Source organism: Nerophis ophidion, linkage group LG16, assembly GCF_033978795.1.
Source record: "Nerophis ophidion isolate RoL-2023_Sa linkage group LG16, RoL_Noph_v1.0, whole genome shotgun sequence".
NCBI classification, from domain to species: Eukaryota; Metazoa; Chordata; class Actinopteri; order Syngnathiformes; family Syngnathidae; genus Nerophis; species Nerophis ophidion.
In genome coordinates, this window is record NC_084626.1 from 32,666,217 (window position 1) to 32,684,398 (window position 18,182).

General features: G+C 39.9%; 1 protein-coding gene across 2 annotated transcripts in view; it reads right to left on the bottom strand.

Moving 5' to 3' along the window:
* The window catches only part of lrig1 (leucine-rich repeats and immunoglobulin-like domains 1), a 70,716-nt gene that overhangs the window by 16,092 nt on the left and 36,442 nt on the right, over positions 1–18,182 (bottom strand). For both annotated transcript variants that reach the window (XM_061874940.1, XM_061874939.1), the window contains exons 4-13: positions 17,655–17,792; positions 17,335–17,478; positions 15,788–15,931; positions 15,410–15,553; positions 12,770–12,913; positions 9,994–10,074; positions 7,152–7,223; positions 4,250–4,321; positions 3,939–4,102; positions 1,056–1,412 (exon numbers count right to left, since the gene is read on the bottom strand). In XM_061874940.1, the coding sequence (XP_061730924.1) occupies positions 1,056–1,412; positions 3,939–4,102; positions 4,250–4,321; positions 7,152–7,223; positions 9,994–10,074; positions 12,770–12,913; positions 15,410–15,553; positions 15,788–15,931; positions 17,335–17,478; positions 17,655–17,792 (1,460 nt within the window). The remainder of the gene's footprint in view (positions 1–1,055; positions 1,413–3,938; positions 4,103–4,249; positions 4,322–7,151; positions 7,224–9,993; positions 10,075–12,769; positions 12,914–15,409; positions 15,554–15,787; positions 15,932–17,334; positions 17,479–17,654; positions 17,793–18,182) is intronic.

Below are 18,182 nucleotides of genomic sequence, written 5' to 3' on the forward strand. Positions count from 1 at the left end.
TCTTGGTGTTGGGTTTTATCAAATACATTTCCCCAAAAAATGCGACTTATACTCCAGTGCGACTTATATATGTTTTTTTCCTTATTTATTATGCGTTTTCGGCAGGTGCGGCTTATACTCCGGAGCGACTTATACTCCAAAAAATACGGTAATATGTTTCATAGGCGTTCTTTTTCTTTTTTAGATGGCGTGAATTTGAGTTATATTCCAGTGTGTGTAGACGCCTCAAAGGTGACGTACTTCCTCAATTTTCTTCTTTATTTTTTTTTCTGCAAATCACTTTGTGTTGCCAAATGAAAAGTGCTATATATGTTAAGGTTTGTTTGATTGATTGATTGAAACTGTCAATAACACTCACCATAAATACAGAAAATTACAGTTAATACATGTGACAGGTGTTGGACAATCAGTATCAAAATGGGCAGCATAAAACCCTGATCGTTATGTCATAACCACAATGTGTCAACAAGTTCGGTGCTAAGCTTGGCTAGGAGGCAAATTCGAAATGAACACACTCCATTTGCAGAGAAATACCAAGTGACAGAGTGTTGAACAAACAGCTTCTGTCATGCGGTCTAATCAATTTGTTATGAGAGAAGACTTTGTTCAAGTGAAAGAGGGGAAATCTCATCACTCTTGTCAAACGTAACAACTGAAAAGCAGATAAGTCGGACGTCAACACGCGTTTTATTTGGTGGAAGCAATGTAATCACACGCATATTAACAACTTTGACTGACATGTTTTGCTCTTTTACAGCGGAACCCGTTTAAGTCGGTTTATGTCGACCAACTCATGAGGTCTGGGTTTCACTATAATGCCTCATAAATGATGGCAATTGAAACAAAACAAAAACCTACACCTGGGGATAGGCTGATTGTCCCCAGTGTGTGAATCCGAGTGTGAATGTTGTCTGTCTGTGTTGGCCCTGCGATGAGGTGGCGACATGTCCAGGGTGTACCCCGCCTAACGCCCGAATGCAGCTGAGATAGTCTTCAGCCCACAGCCAACCCTGAGAGGTGACAAGTCGTAAAAAATGGGTGGACTAGCTTTTTACCGTTTACGATGAGGCCGGCCTTGCTGGAGTAGGTAGACCCAAAGTGGTTGGTGATGATGCACTGGTAACGTCCCTCGTGTGCGAAAGTGACATGCCGCAGGTGCAGAATGGTGGTGTACTCCATCACGCTTCCAGCGCCTCCGCCGGTCCCATCAGATGCCGTATCGTGGTGGTGGGCGCGGATGTGGGCATAGTTTTCCGTCTCGGCCTGGCGAAGCAGCTCCTGGTCCTTGCGCCAGGCGAAGGTCATAGGCGAGGAGCTGCTGCTCGCAGCCGTACAGGTAAGACGCACGTTGCTGCCCAGAACTGTGATGGTGGTTTCTGGCTGAACTGTGATCTGAGGCTTGGGAAGATCATCTAGAAGACATATTTAAAAATCATCAAAAAAACTCAAATACAGATCCTGTAGTGACTTCCGAGTGAACAAAAGAGGTACTGCTAGATTGTACAGAGATATTAAATAGAAAAGTGCCCTTGAGCAAACTAGATCAGAATTTTAAATAGGCAAACACACTTATGCAGCTATTTGCATGAGCTGACAGAATGCTAACACCGAGCTAAACCACAACACAAACACGTTCAAATGTGTAAACAGCAGACGAATGCCAAGCCAATGTGTGCCTTCTAGCCCTCAAATGGTTCTTGCTTAGGACAGGTATCGTTTATATTTGACCCTATACTTTTGGAGAAAAGGTATTTTTTCCTGAACCGGTACTTGAAAAATACATACCTTTTTGAGTGTAATTATTAATGATGAAATAAACTAACAACCCTTATAAAAAATATACAAACATTAGGTGGCTAGAAATTCATCAATAATGAATTAAGTAAAATATAAAGGGACAAGCGGTAAAAATGGATGGATGGATGTATTGGACTAAAAAAATCACTCCATATTCTTTACTGCTTGCTGGTGTTACTATCTCGGAGTTATTGTGTAGAAAGAAATATGTGGACATAACTACAAAAGTATGCTTCAGTCACTTACTGTGGTCAGTTAGAATAATGCATAATGTTGACTTATTTATGTAATCAAAAAAAAAGAAATTATATGGTGAATTTGCAAACTGCCAAAAATATGCATAAAGCTAACTATAACCTGCTACCCAAGAATGTGCAACAATTCTTCTCAACGAAGAAAATTTTACTTATAAAATGTGTATGCATGTACAACACTTAAAACCTGAAGTATGTCAGTATGTGGAATTAAATCATCGAATGGATTAAGTAAAGAAATCAATCAATGTACTAATATGATCCAGTTAAAGAATCTGTACAAACTCAAGGTGTTTACAAACTACAAAGAAGAATCAAGATAAACATTTTGAACTTAATGATAATCTTGTTCATCTCACTATACGAAATACAATTTACTTCACCTTTTATCATCTATTTAATTACCGCATTTTTTATTTTATTTTTATTTATGGAGTAAATTGTTTACAATTTGAGAAAAAAAGTGTTAGCAATTGCTATGAAATGGAAAAGGGCTAGGATTAAATAAGCTCTGCTTTTTCCTATTCCTTTTCAAACATATTGAAAAGAGAAACTAGAAATTGTGATGTATGCATGTTCAAAATGAATTTAAACCAGAAACCTTACTTAAGTACCAAACTGAACAATATGAATTCTAATTTAAAATCTTTAGCAATCTCGTATTTAATTGATTATTTTTGTTCAATTACTTAAGTAATGGGAAAAAAACACACTTTGTAGCCAAATGCTTGCCATATCATAATTTTTTTTTTAAATGAATGAATGAATGGTTTATTTTGAGCCATGCAAACAAAACAAGAGAATTACATAAAATACAAAAGAAATATATAGATACATTATTTTTACACCTACATTGAAAACATTACATGTGACTAATCTTTTGTAGATGTCAAGATTGGCTCAAAAGGGAGTGGGAAGAAGTAAACTTATTAGGTCCCACCCCTATACATATACAATATATATATACAATATATAATACAATAATATATACAATATAATTCAATTCAGTGGTTGCTGCTATATATTGTCAATATATAATACATTTAAATTCACACACACTTACATATATACATATGTACACACACATATATACACACACATATATACAATTTATATATATATATACATATATATATATATATATATATATATATACACAATCACATACATACACACATGCATATACCCAAAATACACACATATCCATCACACACACACCTATATAAATACTATATATATATAATAGTATATATAATATACACTATATATATAATATACACTTTTGTCTAAACATTATTAACAGTTTTTGTCTAAAATGTGTGCAATAATATAAAACATATTAATTAGTTTTAGTTACACTGACTAAACAATTAATCAAAGCAACAAAATATAATTTTAAGTTTTTTCAAACCAAAATAATTGATTAATCGTGGCAGCCGTAATACATTTCACAGAAATTGTCATATCTATTATAGAAAAACCTGCAGCAATGCAGAACACACATTTTGCCCTAAAAAGAACTGGCTTGCGTTGTAATGCTGATATTTAGAATTCCGAGGTTTGTGAATGCACCTCACTCACAGTGACCGATGGATAATGAGGAAATGTAAACGGTGAACTGCTGTTGGCGTGTGAAGGTCGACAATAAATATTAAAATGCGAGTCAGACTACTTATAAAAAAATGTTACTTGCACAATACCACCTTCAAGTGCAGGTGGCTGAGTCTGCATTTATTTAGCAGTAAAATAAAGAATGGATACTTTTTTGTTCTTGTACTGGTTACTAAAGTTTACCATTATAGAATCACGTTTCACTTCCCATCCCTAGTCCTCGCTTGATACAATCGGCCACAAAAACACTGATTACTGTACAAGTATAATACTCACCACACACAAAACTGCTTGCTGGAGCCTGAAAAACGCTGGTACCCTTCAGGCTTTGAGGGTGGGCACATGTGGCATTGACACCAGCCTGTAAACCACGAGTCACCACCCACTCAGGCAGCCAGTGGAGCTGGCAGTCGCACAGGAAGCTGTCGCTCTGGATGAGACTGTGGAGCAAAAGACATAGCTGGATATGTGTTTTAGACACGCGGTGTAAAAGTATAAACTGTCTGTTTGAAAATGATTCAAGGCCTTTGTGGGTTTGAGCACTTAAATCATGTCAATTTGTCCAAAGGAAGAAAAAAAACACTCACAGAGTTTTGAGGTTCTTCATCTTGCTAAAAGCATCAGGCTGAATTGAGCGAATGGCATTTTCTCCCAAGTTCCTGTGGGAATTCAACAGCACTTTAACAACACATTGTTTAAAGTCATTGTATAGGTATATTTAAGATCACACAGAATCCAGGTGTGTATGTCTGAAGATGCCTCTAAAAGAGCTTATAGGATCACCTACGCTTTGGACATTTGTTGTCATAAAAAATGTGGTATATACAACAACAACAACAAATCAGTGTCACACAGTAGATTGAACAATAGATTCTAAAAATAGCTAAAACGTGAGAAAAAAACTAATCTAAAACTCCAACTTACTGTCTATAATAGGTTTACCTAAGGCTCTGTCTACATGGAAACGCTTGTGTTTCAGTTTTTTTCTGGGCTGAAAAATGAAACGAGTTACTTATAGACAGGAACTTTGTGAAAATAATGTAATACAATCAACCACCACAAATGGTGCTGTAAACACTGACACCAGAATGACTTCTTTCGCAATCCTATTGTCGCCAGATCCGAGTAGATCGATGGTTAAAAAAAAACTATGTGCTGCACGAATGCAATCAGTTCTGGGTGCCAAAGTGGCCACAGATGTGTGGTCCTAATATTTTTCCCGATTCTTCATCCAGTCAAACTCTCCTGATCATCGAGCTTCCATTAAATATCCTCACACTAGTGATACTTTGCCTTCTTAAGTGGTCAAACAAGGCATACTTTTGCAGTTAGGTTTTTTTCAATCTTCAAAGAGGAATTGCTAGGTCGCAGCTCTTTGGTAATTATGATGCACTTGTTCTTCTGATGGTCATTCTATCCTGACATTGTGGTGATATTTAAATGTTTTATTATTATGATTTTTGTATGCGTCTCTGCTGCACATATAGTTGATAGATATTGATGCGGTTCTGTTGCCATAGTGCTAATAACTAACTACAGCACAAACACAGCTTTGTGGTTGTTCACCATTGTTGTTGTGGTTACAGATGTTGTGTGTGGTCTTCTCTTTTTTTTAATGGTCACATGACGGCACGGTGATTTCATTGCTATCAAAAAGTAGTGATTTGCTTGTCCACACAATAATAAAAAGGTGCCGTTATCAGACTTTCTCACTCAGGAGCCCGTTTTCAAAGCCTATCATTTCAGGCTACCCAGAATGCTGTTCACATGTGTATGAAAGGCTAAAACGATATGCCATATTTTCCCAGACTATAAGCCGCCAATTTTTTCCACAATTTGAACCTTGCGGCTTATTTATGGATTTTAACTTATGGAACCGTCATATAGTTTTGTATTCAACAAATATTTTTCATAGAATACCGACATAGACACTGAAAAGGTATGTTATTGTTTGTGCTATGGCGCCATCTTTTGGACAAGTTTGCTCACTCCAGGTGCTGCGGTAGAAAATGTACTTAGTATTCATACATAGCAATTCTGCTTCATCACACCAAGCGACATTTGTAAATTTTACAGTATAACTAAAACAATTCATACTTACTAAACCGTCCAGTGTAATGTCTGTAGGTGTGTTTTCATGCACATTTGTATGCGCTATCATAGTGTATCAGCATTAGCGAATATTCTAACATGTTTACAAGTGTCTATGTTAGTATTGTTCATTTCCAATGGCATTCTTTTTTGTATTGTTTCAGTTTCGTAAATTCCTCAAAACGTCACCGTGGAGTTATTGAGTCTCTTTAACTGATTGGAGAGCTAGCTTCCGCAGCTAGTGGGTCCATAGCCGGATTCGCATATAGTAGTTCTCAGGATGCAGTTTTAAGAACTACCACACTCAAGTTTAGTTATAGGAACTACCCTTCCACATAGGGACTTTTCCTTTTCACGTTCGCAAATGGCTGGGGACCTTGGTAAGAAACATGCATGACGCATATCCGCCTGCGACCCCGGACATATTATTTTAGCGCCTCACCCACCAGTGCAAAACAACTAACAACCTGCCCGCGAAAAGTGAACAAAGAAACAAAACAAGCAAGATTGGAGACCTCGGAGGCTACCATGTTCATGATTTTATTGTTCCACTGCGAGCCTTGAAACCCCCGCTGAATCTCCTCTGTGGAATAGGCGGCAAGGAGAGCTTTGACCTCCTCATCGTTCCATTTATCATTGGCTGTGTCCATTTTACTTGTTGCTGTTGCGATCTCATAAACAACTTTGTGGGACTTTTTAAAAATGGCGGGTCTGTGTTGTGGCTAGGAGAAGCGCAGTAGATCAAACAATCACCAAACACCTACATATTTTAGTTCCTATGGGACTCAGTTTAGACCCTGCCTCTAGAGTTTGAGCTAAATTGGTTATAGGATCTGGACCTAGTTTCCGTAAATCGGAACACGACGAAAAATGGCCCGGGGACTAAAAAGGTTATAGGAAATCCAAAAAGTCCCGACATTCGTAAAACAACTCATGACAATGACTTCTGTTTTACTGCTGTGTTGCAAGCAACATTTTGAAAACAATTTAGGTATGTAAATAAACATTTACAAAATATTTTGTACCGGCATATATTTGCAGTTTATTGTCCGGTGCAGAAAATATATGTAAATATATTTATTTCTTCCAAAATTTGGTGGGTGCAGCCTAAATACCATGTGCTCTATAGCCCGGAAAATTTGGTAATAATTTTCTGTTACTTCCTAAAATGTTCCTAGGTGGACAGGCTCCAAATTACGTTATCCATCTGATTATTATTATTAACTACCTGAGGAAGAAAACTAAAGGTTAAAGTTGAAGCTATGATATGGTAACAGGAAATAGCCAGCTGGGCTTGTCTTGTAGCATCTATTTACATGTTAACTATTGGATTGCTGGTCAGCTACCGGTACTCTCTGCCAGCTACTATGTCAAACTAAATCAGTGTTGGATACTCACATGTGTTCCAGGGTCTCTAGGCCAGCAAAGGCCTTCTCTGCCACCGACTTGATCTTGTTTCCAAACAGAGTTCTGTCATTTTCAAACACGAAGGGTGTCGATAGATGAAGAGAGTTAGGGTTTGGGAGGACGGGTGGGTGAGAAGACAGAGAGCAGAGCACAATTAGCAAGGCTCAATCTGATAAGCGGGAAGGGATTGAATAATTGGAAATGTGAACTGTGTGGAGATTAGCCAAGAGAAAGGGTGAAAGAGATGTGTGTGTGTGTGTTGGGGGGGGTAAGCAAGTGGGGCTCTGTGCTGCTCTTCAAAGACTACTTTTATCTTTATTAGAATTTTATTAGCAATGACCCTGCTCAGTTCAGGGGGGTATTCATGCAACCATGTGAGAGGGTCAGCCAGTTGCTGTTGCTCTGATTTGGAGTCCTAATCCCCCCTTCCTCCATCAGTGTGCTACCTCTGCCCCCGCGGCCTTCCACTATCACTTCACAAGAAGAGGAGACGCCACCAGTCCATAATGAAGACCCAAAGTGTTGGATCAGATTTGAACAAACAAATGTCTCAAGGGTCAACATTCATGCATGCAACTATTATTTTGAAGGAATAGTCATATTAATCACTGAATTATACATGCACATGTATGCCCGCTTTAATATGCCACCGCCACATTTTTCTCTTTTTTGCACCGTCTCCCTCCCGTGGCTCGGCTAACCAGGCTTAAGATGAAGTTGGCCGCTTACGCCAACACTTGACAAAAGAGGTAGGGGTCAGAGTGTGGGGCGTGTGAGGCGTTTGATTTTGATGACTGAATGCAGCCCCCAATTTCACCCTCTCTCAGCTCCCAACAACAGTAAGCGTGAAAGCGGGGGCATGAGGAGCACAGGCCTGTAGAAGAAATGGAGCTAAGCCTATTGGGGAGCGAACCCCCGCCAGTGTGAAGAAAAGCCCTTTCTCCTCCCGTTCCTCCTGTTCATTCTGCTTTAGCAGCGCTCACACTGGGAACCATCTTGGCTGGACATCATCCTTTCATCTTGCCAGTTGATTACTTCGTAAGCCAGCACCTACTCCACATCCATGGAGACTTAACTAACTGGCCAAATTCAAACATGCGCAGGTAATTTTGAAAATGAATGAAATAGGTAAACGTGTGGTCTTGAGAGAAACTAATTTACTCTAAATGTAAAAACCCTGTTTCCATATGAGTTGGGAAATTTTGTTTGATGTAAATATAAACGGAATACAAATTTGCAAATCATTTTCAACCCATATTCAGATGAATATGCTACAAAAAGAACATATTTGATGTTCAAACTGATTAACATTTTTTGCAAATAATCATTAACTTAGAATTTGATGACAGCAACACATGACAAAAAGTTGTGGAAGGTGGAAATAAATACTGATCAAGTGGAGGAATGCTCATCAAACACTTATTTGGAACATCCCACAGGTGTGTAGGCTAGATGGGAACAGGTGGGTGCCATGATTGGGTATAAAAACAGCTTCCCAAAAAATGCTCAGTCTTTCACAAGAAAGGATGGGGCGAGGTACACCCTTTTGTCCGCAACTGCGTGAGCAAATAGTCAAACAGTTTAAGAAGAACGTTTCTCAAAGTGCAATTGCAAGAAATTTAGGGATTTCAACATCTACGGTCCATAATATCATCAAAAGGTTCAGAGTATCTGGAGAAATCACTCCATATAAGCGGGATGGCCAGAAACCAACATTGAATGACAGTGACCTTCGATCCCTTCGACGGAACTGTATTAAAAACCAACATCAATCTCTAAAGGATATCACCACATGGGCTCAGGAACACTTCAGAAAACCACTGTCACTAAATACAGTTTGTCACTACATCTGTAAGTGCAAGTTAAAGCTCTACTATGCGAAGCAAAGGCCATTTATCAACAACATCCAGAAACGCTGCCGGCTTTTCTGGGCCCAAGATCATCTAAGATGACCTGATGCAAAGTGTAAAAGTGTTCTGTGGTCTGACGAGTCCACATTTCAAATTGTTTTTGGAAATATTCGACATCGTGTCATCAGGACCAAAGGGGAAGCGAACCATCCAGACTGTTGTCAACGCAAAGTTCAAAAGCCAGCATGTGTGATGGTATGGGGGTGCATTAGTGCCCAAGGCATGGGTAACTTACACATCTGTGAAGTCACCATTAATGCTGAATGGTACATACAGGGTTTGGAACCACACACACCGCTATCTAAGCGCTGTCTTTTTCTTGGACACCCCTGCTTATTTCAGCAAGACAATGCCAAGCCATGTTCAGCACGTGTTACAACAGCGTGGCTTCGTAAAAAAAGAGTGTGGGTACTTTCCTGGCCCGCCTGCAGTCCAGATCGGTCTCCCATCGAAAATGTGTGGCGCATTATGAAGCGTAAAATACGACAGCAGAGACCCCGGACTGTTGAACGACTGAAGCTCTACATAAAACAAGAATGGGAAAGAACTCCAATTTCCAATGCTTCAACAATTAGTTTCCTCAGTTCCCAAACATTTATTGAGTGTTGTTAAAAGAAAAAGAGATGTAACACAGTGGTGAACATGCCCTTTCCCAACTACTTTGGCACGTGTTGCAGCCATGAAATTCTAAGTTAATTATTATTTGCAAAAAAAAAAAAAGTTTGAGTTTGAACATCAAATATCTTGTCTTTGAAGTGCATTCAATTGAATATGTGTTGAAAAAGATTTGCAAATCATTGTATTCCGTTTATATTTACATCTAACACAATTTCCCAACTCATATGGAAACGGGGTTTGTACACTAAAATGTTTTCCTCGAAGGTGGAGACTGAAAACAACAGTGGGACGAGGGGAGAACTCACAGCTTGCTCAGGCTATCCAATCCAGAGAAGGCCCCGTTGGTATCCTCTATTGTGCCGGAGATGTCGTTATGGTCCAGCTCCCTGCGGAGAAGGAGAGAAAAGCGAGTTAGGATAAAAAATTGGGAGAAGGGAGGAGGAGAACAAGTCTGCCAGCACTGAAGCCTTTCACAGCCTTGGCAAAGCCTTGTCTGGAACTCGCAGGTTGCCCCCTCACCCACTTTCCCTCCGTCCGCCCCCCTCACACCTGGCCTCCTCTGCCAGCCACGTGCATTCTTTTCTCAGAGTTTGCATCAAGGCAGGCCCTCTTTCGGGCAAATACATGCATCATTAATGACAGGGAGCCAAGATTGGCAGCAACAGTGTTTTGTGTTGGTTGAAACAATTGGGTCTGCTTGTCTGAGAGTGGCAGGAATAGCACAGCCAACAGTCTTGATGGGCTTGTGGACTAAGCTTAGCAATGGCTGGGCAAAGACAGAATAGATTCAGTGAAATATTGGCTTCTTTTGGGAGGTTTTAGGAGTTTCTAAAACCTTGTTTAATTCCCCTCACTCAGCTCTGTCTCACAATGCTAGAGGAAGAAAGAACTATCTTGTTTGGTGAACTCACAGTGATGGCAGAACCAATAATTCTACATTGAATACTTTCGGACTTGAGAAAGACCCTTGAGGTTGTTTGGTGAACCACACCCACCACCTTCTCTGTAATAACATCATTCCCAGGCTTTACGGGCCTTCCCCCATCTTGTTCTTTCTCGGTCTTTTCAACCCCCACTGGCCGTCAAACCGGGGCTGCCAATTTCCTACTCTTTCTGGCTGGCTGGATGTGAATGCCTGTTGGCTTGTTAAAGCAAGGCCAGTGGTGGGGGCTGAAGAGCAAGGGGCCGTGGGTAGAAGGATGTGGGAAGTTGGGGTGAAGGGTGAGGGCTGTACGATGGGCCAACAACCCCCGTGGCTGAATAAGGGGGCAGGCTGGCTTGTTTGGAGCTTTCACACCCGTCTGCAAGCTCCGGTGCAATGCCAGCTCAGCCAGCAGTGCAGGCCCAATTAAAGCTCCCCCAGCTAACTTTCAGGGCCAAGTCTATGGCCATTCTCCCCTCTGCTGATTAGATTAGGTCTGCCTCAAAGGAACAAGCCTCTTTAACACATCGATCTTGCAAAACTAACACATAAGACCTGTAAGTGTAAATCTGTGTCATTAAACCCAGCATTGCCCCAGCAGAGTGAGTTCCTATAGAGGCAAAAAGATCACGCCAATGTCTGGTCTGACATATTAAATACAACAGGAACATAATGTAGCGTGAAGTAGGGCTGCAACTAACGACTATTTTGATTGTCGACTACTCATCAACAACTGGTAGTTGACTAATCAGTTTATGAAGTGTACATCTATTCGGTAACTCTAATTTAGCCATCGACTTTTAAACTCAGCTTCAGATATTTTTAAGTATGTGATATGGTTTCTTCATTTAGAAATATGTATTTATACTGTAACTGTGCTGCTCATTAATAATAACTATTAAACTTTTTTCATTTTAAAGCAAGAACAGGCAAAGTCCTGATAAAAGCTAACTAGCAAGCAAACAAGCTAACTATCGTACAGAGAAGAGTCACAAACGGCATCCTCCATTTTAAATACTATCACATAACAAACACACTGCAGAGAAAAGCAAAGTCCACTTTGACGTGAAATTAAAATCAATGTTTTTTTCGGCCTGGCAAAATTCAAGCAATGACTTCAAAGACCAATATTGACAAATGATCTTTTACTGTGACAAATTTAATTCACTGTTTTATTGTCGATTTTGGTGGTAATACTTGATAATAAAACTTATGACACTAAGAAATGCGGTTTTGCAAATTTGCCATGGTTAAAAAAGTAATTATTATTAGCTTAGTATGAATTAGTTGCTCGACGCTAGTCTGCCGATGGACTAAAAATAAATACAGTCTCAGCCAGAGTGGATAGGCATCTGTCATTGGTGTTAAAAGGCATTAATTGTCAATACTTTTTCACAAAAATCGTCCGATATTAATCGTTAGCCGATCGATCGGCACATCCCTACCTGCAAGGTGAGAGAATTGGCTGCTCCATCCTCATTCAATGACATAGCAAGAGCAGGAAGTGAACAGGAGGGTGAGAAATAAAGACGGTGTGTATTGGAGGAAAACATACAGTAAACACATGAGCATTGAAAGAGCGAGAGATATAAAAAGGGGAAAACGCCACAGTGTGAGAAACAAGAGACGTGGATTCTCCTTGCACAAAATTGTCCTTCTCCCAGATAGTGAGCACCTGGTTTTGTCTCTCTTGTTCCCATATATTCGTTTTTTTAACTAGTTTGGACCTTTTGTGCAAGAAAACGCCTCCAATAGCAAAACCTGTAACTTGGTTTCCAAAGGGATGCCAGCGTTCTTGAGGGAAGCAAACGACAAAGAGCCTTTTAGGACCAAAACACAACTAGACAAAAGAAACAAAGCAAGAAAGACCAAAAAAGTTGCCACAGAAACCATGACAATAGTGAAGCCGGAACACCTCGTACATAAAAACAAAAGCTTGAATGCAAATGTGCTCCAACTTTAAATATGCAAAGAACTCACAGCTTCTAAAAACCGCTGGTAGGACCACAAACTAAAGTATCACAAACAGTATCATCTTAGTTTTCATTGTTCCCCTGTGGCACATCTCAGCCCTATTTTACGCAAGGGCACCACAGATATGTAGGCTTTGTTCAGAATGATTTAGACATGCTCATGGCATATGAGGGGTGCATACTTACAGGTTGCGCACAGCCCTGAGGCCTTTGAAAGCTCGTTCGGCAATGTGGCTTATTGAGTTGTGCCCCAGACGGAGGGTGTGGAGATCCCCCAGCACAGCCAGACTGCCTTCATCCAGACGAGTCAGGTTGTTGTGTGACAGATTCCTGGAGTGGCAAGGAGTGACCGAAACCAAGAAGAAATGACATAAAGGGAGTCAGAAAGGGGAAAAACTGAAATGTTCTGTGTGAGGTCTGGATTGAGATGATATAATTAATGTAGCTCAAGAAACAATTATCAACTTTCATGGCTAGTTCAAAGTCTCTTAGCCACTTTGTGACACTTTCCTCGTGACAGTAAATTAACAATATAGCCTGAGAAGATTTTAGTTGTCATGTTGAATTATGAAATGGAACAAAAGTCTTGGTATAAGTTTTGTAGCATCCATTGACAGTCTTTCTTAAGCCTTTGGTAGAACCCAAAACAACATTTTGTCATGTATGTGGAATTAAAGTGAAGTACATACTGAAAGAAAGCAATAATACACAAATGACAAAAATGTTAAACATTAAGAATGTACTGCGATGAGGTGGCGACTTGTCCAGGGTGTACCCCGCCTTCCGCCCGATTGTAGCTGAGATAGGCGCCAGCGCCCCCCGCGACCCCGAACGGGAATAAGCGGCAGAAAATGGATGGATTAAGAATGTAAGGATCAATAAACATAATGGTACTGACAGTCATCACTGTATTGCCCATGTTACAAGACAAGTCCTGTGTGCAGTAGGCGTGTTACAGTACACAAAAATTTCGGTTCGGTACGGTTCGGTTCATTTTCGGTACAGTAAGAAAACAACACAATATACATTTTTTGATTATTTATTTAACAAATTTGGTGAATCTTCCACCAAAAATATTTTTCTTAGTGGAATATTTGATGTGAAGTAATCGGAAAATTGGATAGGTCAATAATTCATAATAACATTGATTTTGATTCAATATTATGTTTTGAGCAATGACAGTTTGAAACACAAAAAAAACAGCTTTGTTTTATTAGTCAACGCTGCAACTTTTTCTAAATTACATTTAGCCTTTAAGCTTTTTTATTTCACTTTTGTTTATGTTTTGGTTTGTTTTAGTAGTATTTTTTGAATGTGCCTTGGGCCTTTAAAACATTAGCTCTGGGCCGCAAATGGCATCCGGGGCACACTTTTGACACCCCTGCTATAGATAATAAAAAATAAAATCTGATAAATCTATGGGTAAAAAGCAGAGCCTGGCGACGCATGCGCGTTTATCATAACTCTCTCGCTCTCTTTGTCTCCGCCCCTCCCTCACGAATGTTGCTGCGTGCACCACTTTTTGTTTTCTTTTTAACTCCTTCTAAACCCTGAACGTACATTGAATATACACGCAACCCTACCTTAAAATGCCGAACATTCGAGGCATTTAAGAAACTCCACCTGGACAGCTCCGCAAAGTGGACTTATCCGGTGAAAAGAGGAGGTGTGGTCAGTCTATCATATCGCTGCTACCATGCCGTGTGTTTTTTTTTTTTATTGATTGATTGAAACTTTTATTGGTAAATTGCACAGTACAGTACATATTTCATACAATTGACCACTAAATGGTAACATCTGAATAAGTTTTTCAACTTGTTTAAGTCGGGGTCCACGTAAATCAGTTTATGGTGCCTCGGTGTGCATTGTTTACACAACGTGCGGTGCGCTACTTAATATGTCCGTGTCGTTCGGTACACCTCCGAACCGAACAGAAACCCCCGTACCGAAACGGTTCAATACAAATACACGTACCGTTACACCCCTAGTGTGCAGAGATTATTGTTGTTTGCTGATCAGCCTGGCACAGCGAGAGGATCAGAGTAACTCAAATAAAACTATATTGCCTCTGATATGTTTAGCGCCAGGAGGGCTGAGCGGGGAGCAATTTGTCATTCATAGACACGCTTCCAGGATATGGCCTTGCGAAACGGACAGTAAACTTACATCAAAACCATCAAACTCATAATATTGTCAAACTGTTAAATGACAACAAACACTGATACTCGAGGCTACCGTTAAGTTGGCGAGCCCTGAGCTGAGCAAAGCACTTTACAGCAGGGAAATGACAATCATGTCAACAGAAAAGGGAAGGATCTCAGATAATACCCTGTCCTTCAGTTGACAATGAGGATGAATGTGATCCTTCAGTGTAATTACCCCAACTGAGCCAGTAGAGGATCAGAGAGAGGATTGCAAAACGCTCACACGCACAAAAATGTAAAGAAACTCATGTAGGTGAGATTTTGAAATGTTGAGCTAAGCTATAATGATTGGATAAACAGGATTACCACTGGAATAATATCACGCATTGCGTATAAAACCCAAACTCATTTAAGCCTTTTTAAGGTAGATAGATGATATGGGTTGAGAGTGGCTATGTGAAAGGATTATACATACTGTATGAAGAAAATTAACAAAATAAATGAAAGTATAGAAGGAGAAAGCTTAACAGTACGGGAACTATAAGAAGTTACTGCCTTATTTGGGGTGAACACCTAACTGTTGAATATGATTAATGCTTTTTTTCATTGATTCTTATGCAAATGTGCTAATGTTTGCTTTTTACAGACATAAAAACTTTTTCAGGCTTATTAAGGTACTCACAGTTCCCTCAGCTTCTGGCAGAACTTCCAGCCATCAGGATTGATGCGGGTTATGAAGTTGTTGCTGAGAAAAAGCTGCTGAAGAGAAGTCAGGCCGTACAGCGATCCACTGTTCACCTCTGTCAGGCTGTTGTAGTCCAGGTGGCTGCATTCATATCAGTGAATAAGTGAAAGGATTTCTGTCTATTCCAGTGTGAATAAGATGCAATTATATAGAGTCGAAAGTACATTTTTTGAACACATTCAACAAAAACAGTAATAATGATAACCATGATATTTTTGGTCAAAATAATCATGATATGATATAGGAGATTGAATAATCATATTGTTACATCCCTAATGCATTGGTTTTATTTTGATTACTTTTAAAGATACGTACAGGACTTTCATCTTGGCAAGATCCCAAAAAGCACCATCAGTCAGTTTGCCGATACCATTCCTTTGCAGCTTCAACACCTCCAAGCTCGAAAGGCCCTGAAAGGTCAAACCCTCGACTTGACGAATACGATTCCGGTTCAGCTCTCTGCAGGTTGGGTAAAAACACAAAAAATATATATTTGTGCATATTGCATTGTTTCCCATCATATAAATTCATTTTCATTTATTCTAGGGTCTTCTCAGGAACACAAGATTATCCGCACTTCTCCTTTTTTTTTTCCCAAGATGGCGCCGCTGTAGTGGCTGCTGTTGGCAGGAGCTCTGTGCTCTTGTGTCATCCTTTTGTGTTTCCCTCTTGTTTTCATGTGTTATTATATACATATATTTTTTTGCCTTTTGGTTCGGGACCCTTTGGGACTGTGCGACAAGGGGTGGCACTTTCGTGACCTCTGCTGTGCTTTTTTGTGGACTTCTGGATCTTAATCCCGGGAGCCTTTTGGCCATGGAGACCAGCTGCTGGGTCTCAGCCACACCAGAGTCTGTTTGGAGAGACTCGAGGAGATGTGGATGAAGAGACAGGACTACGGGGCCGGCACTGAGCGCCGGGACGGACAAGCTTCACAGTGTCTTGGCTGAATGAGCAGGTATCGGACACCTCCGTCTCCTTGGACGTATCCTCGCTCATCCATGCGGACTGGACACTGGCCGAGAGTTGGTTGGCGACCAACTTCTAATTTCCCCTCTGATCTGAAACCGATCCCGCTCCTCATACAAACTCGAATATTCCAGATAAGATTACTTCCCATATTCTGAGCAAAGTCCATTTTATTTCAAAATATGATCTTTTTCCCATTGAAAAAAGTCTTATGATTGAAGAAATTATATAATTCTAAGAATTTAACCAGTCTTGTAGCCTGCACATCTCAAAGTAATGTCTTTCCACCTGTTGGACCTTGTCATGTTTCTTTGAGGCTGTCTTTGCATGCAGTTTATGTGTACAAATGCTGTGTGTGTTAAAGCTGCCCTCAGAGTGAATATAAACATACAGGCCTATTATTTTGTGTCTAAACTGAAATTGCACAAATTCCTCTCTAACATAAACTATCTGGGATTATACAGGTTAGACTTTAGTTTACAAGAAAGATTAGCTTCACTCTTTGGGTTAAAGGTGTAAATAATCAATGCATTATGCTCAGTGAGACAAGGAAAGGAAGTTTGCCCAAGTTAATAGGGTGTTTGGTGGAGGGAATGACGTAACCACTTTGGGGATATGGAAGAAGCCAATAAATCACTTCGGTTTACCTTGTCCTAAAAAATCCGGCCCTGGGGATATTATATCAATAAAATCACTGCTTAAACAACACAAAAAAAAACAACATCGAAACATGTTAATAACTATGTTAACTTTTAGATGACTCCAAAAAGACCACATATAAAAGCCAATAATTATAAATTTGTTTGTGCAAAGAAAACATTTCTGGAAGATTCAAATAGACCCCATGTCAGCAGGCAATGTTGTTAAACTGATATAAATCCAACAGTACTCACAGCTGGGTGAGCCTCGGGAGCTGGAATGCCCTCACGGGGATTTGACTGATGCGGTTTCGGCTCAATCTCAGGACTTGGAGAGTAGAGCCTAGATGGTCTAGTGCTCCTAGCTCTAATGCACTGATCTTGTTGTTGCTTAGGTACCTGAGAACGCACAGGCACAACAGCACATTTTAAAACACACATAGTGTCTTTTGGTGACACTGATTCCCAAATATTAGGACATACTGTAGAGCATGGTCTGGTTTACCGAATTAAACTCTATTGTCACAAGGATATATTTATTTTAATGAGTACTTCGATATCGCAGAAATACTTACAAATCTCTAATCTGGAGGCCTGCAGGAAAGGAGGGTCCTCGTAGTTCAGTGATTTCATTATTGCTCAGGTCCAAGGTCTCCAAAGAAACTAGGTCTCCAGTCCGTAAACCCTCAAAACTATTGATTTTGTTATGATGTCTGCAAAAATTACCAAAAAAAGACACAGTTTTTGATTAAAAGAAACAATAGAAAGACTATTATAGTTCTTTTAAGTAAAATGGGTTGTTTCCCTCATCCACAAAGAGGCCCTTGATTTCTTGGCTTGACTAAAGTTCACTTTCGGGTGGAATAATACACATAACCGAGTTGCACAGATCATAGTCACAGACTGTATGAAATAAGTATTCTCCAGGCATTCGATCTATCGCAACTTGACTGTACATTTTCTCTTAAAAGACATATTCTACAGAATATAATGACCTAGATTAATGACAACATCCATAGACAAATGAGACAAGTGTCTTAACAGATTTAACAGGTTTCATAGTACTGCATTTTCGTGAACAGTGAGAGTCAAAAGTCACAAGT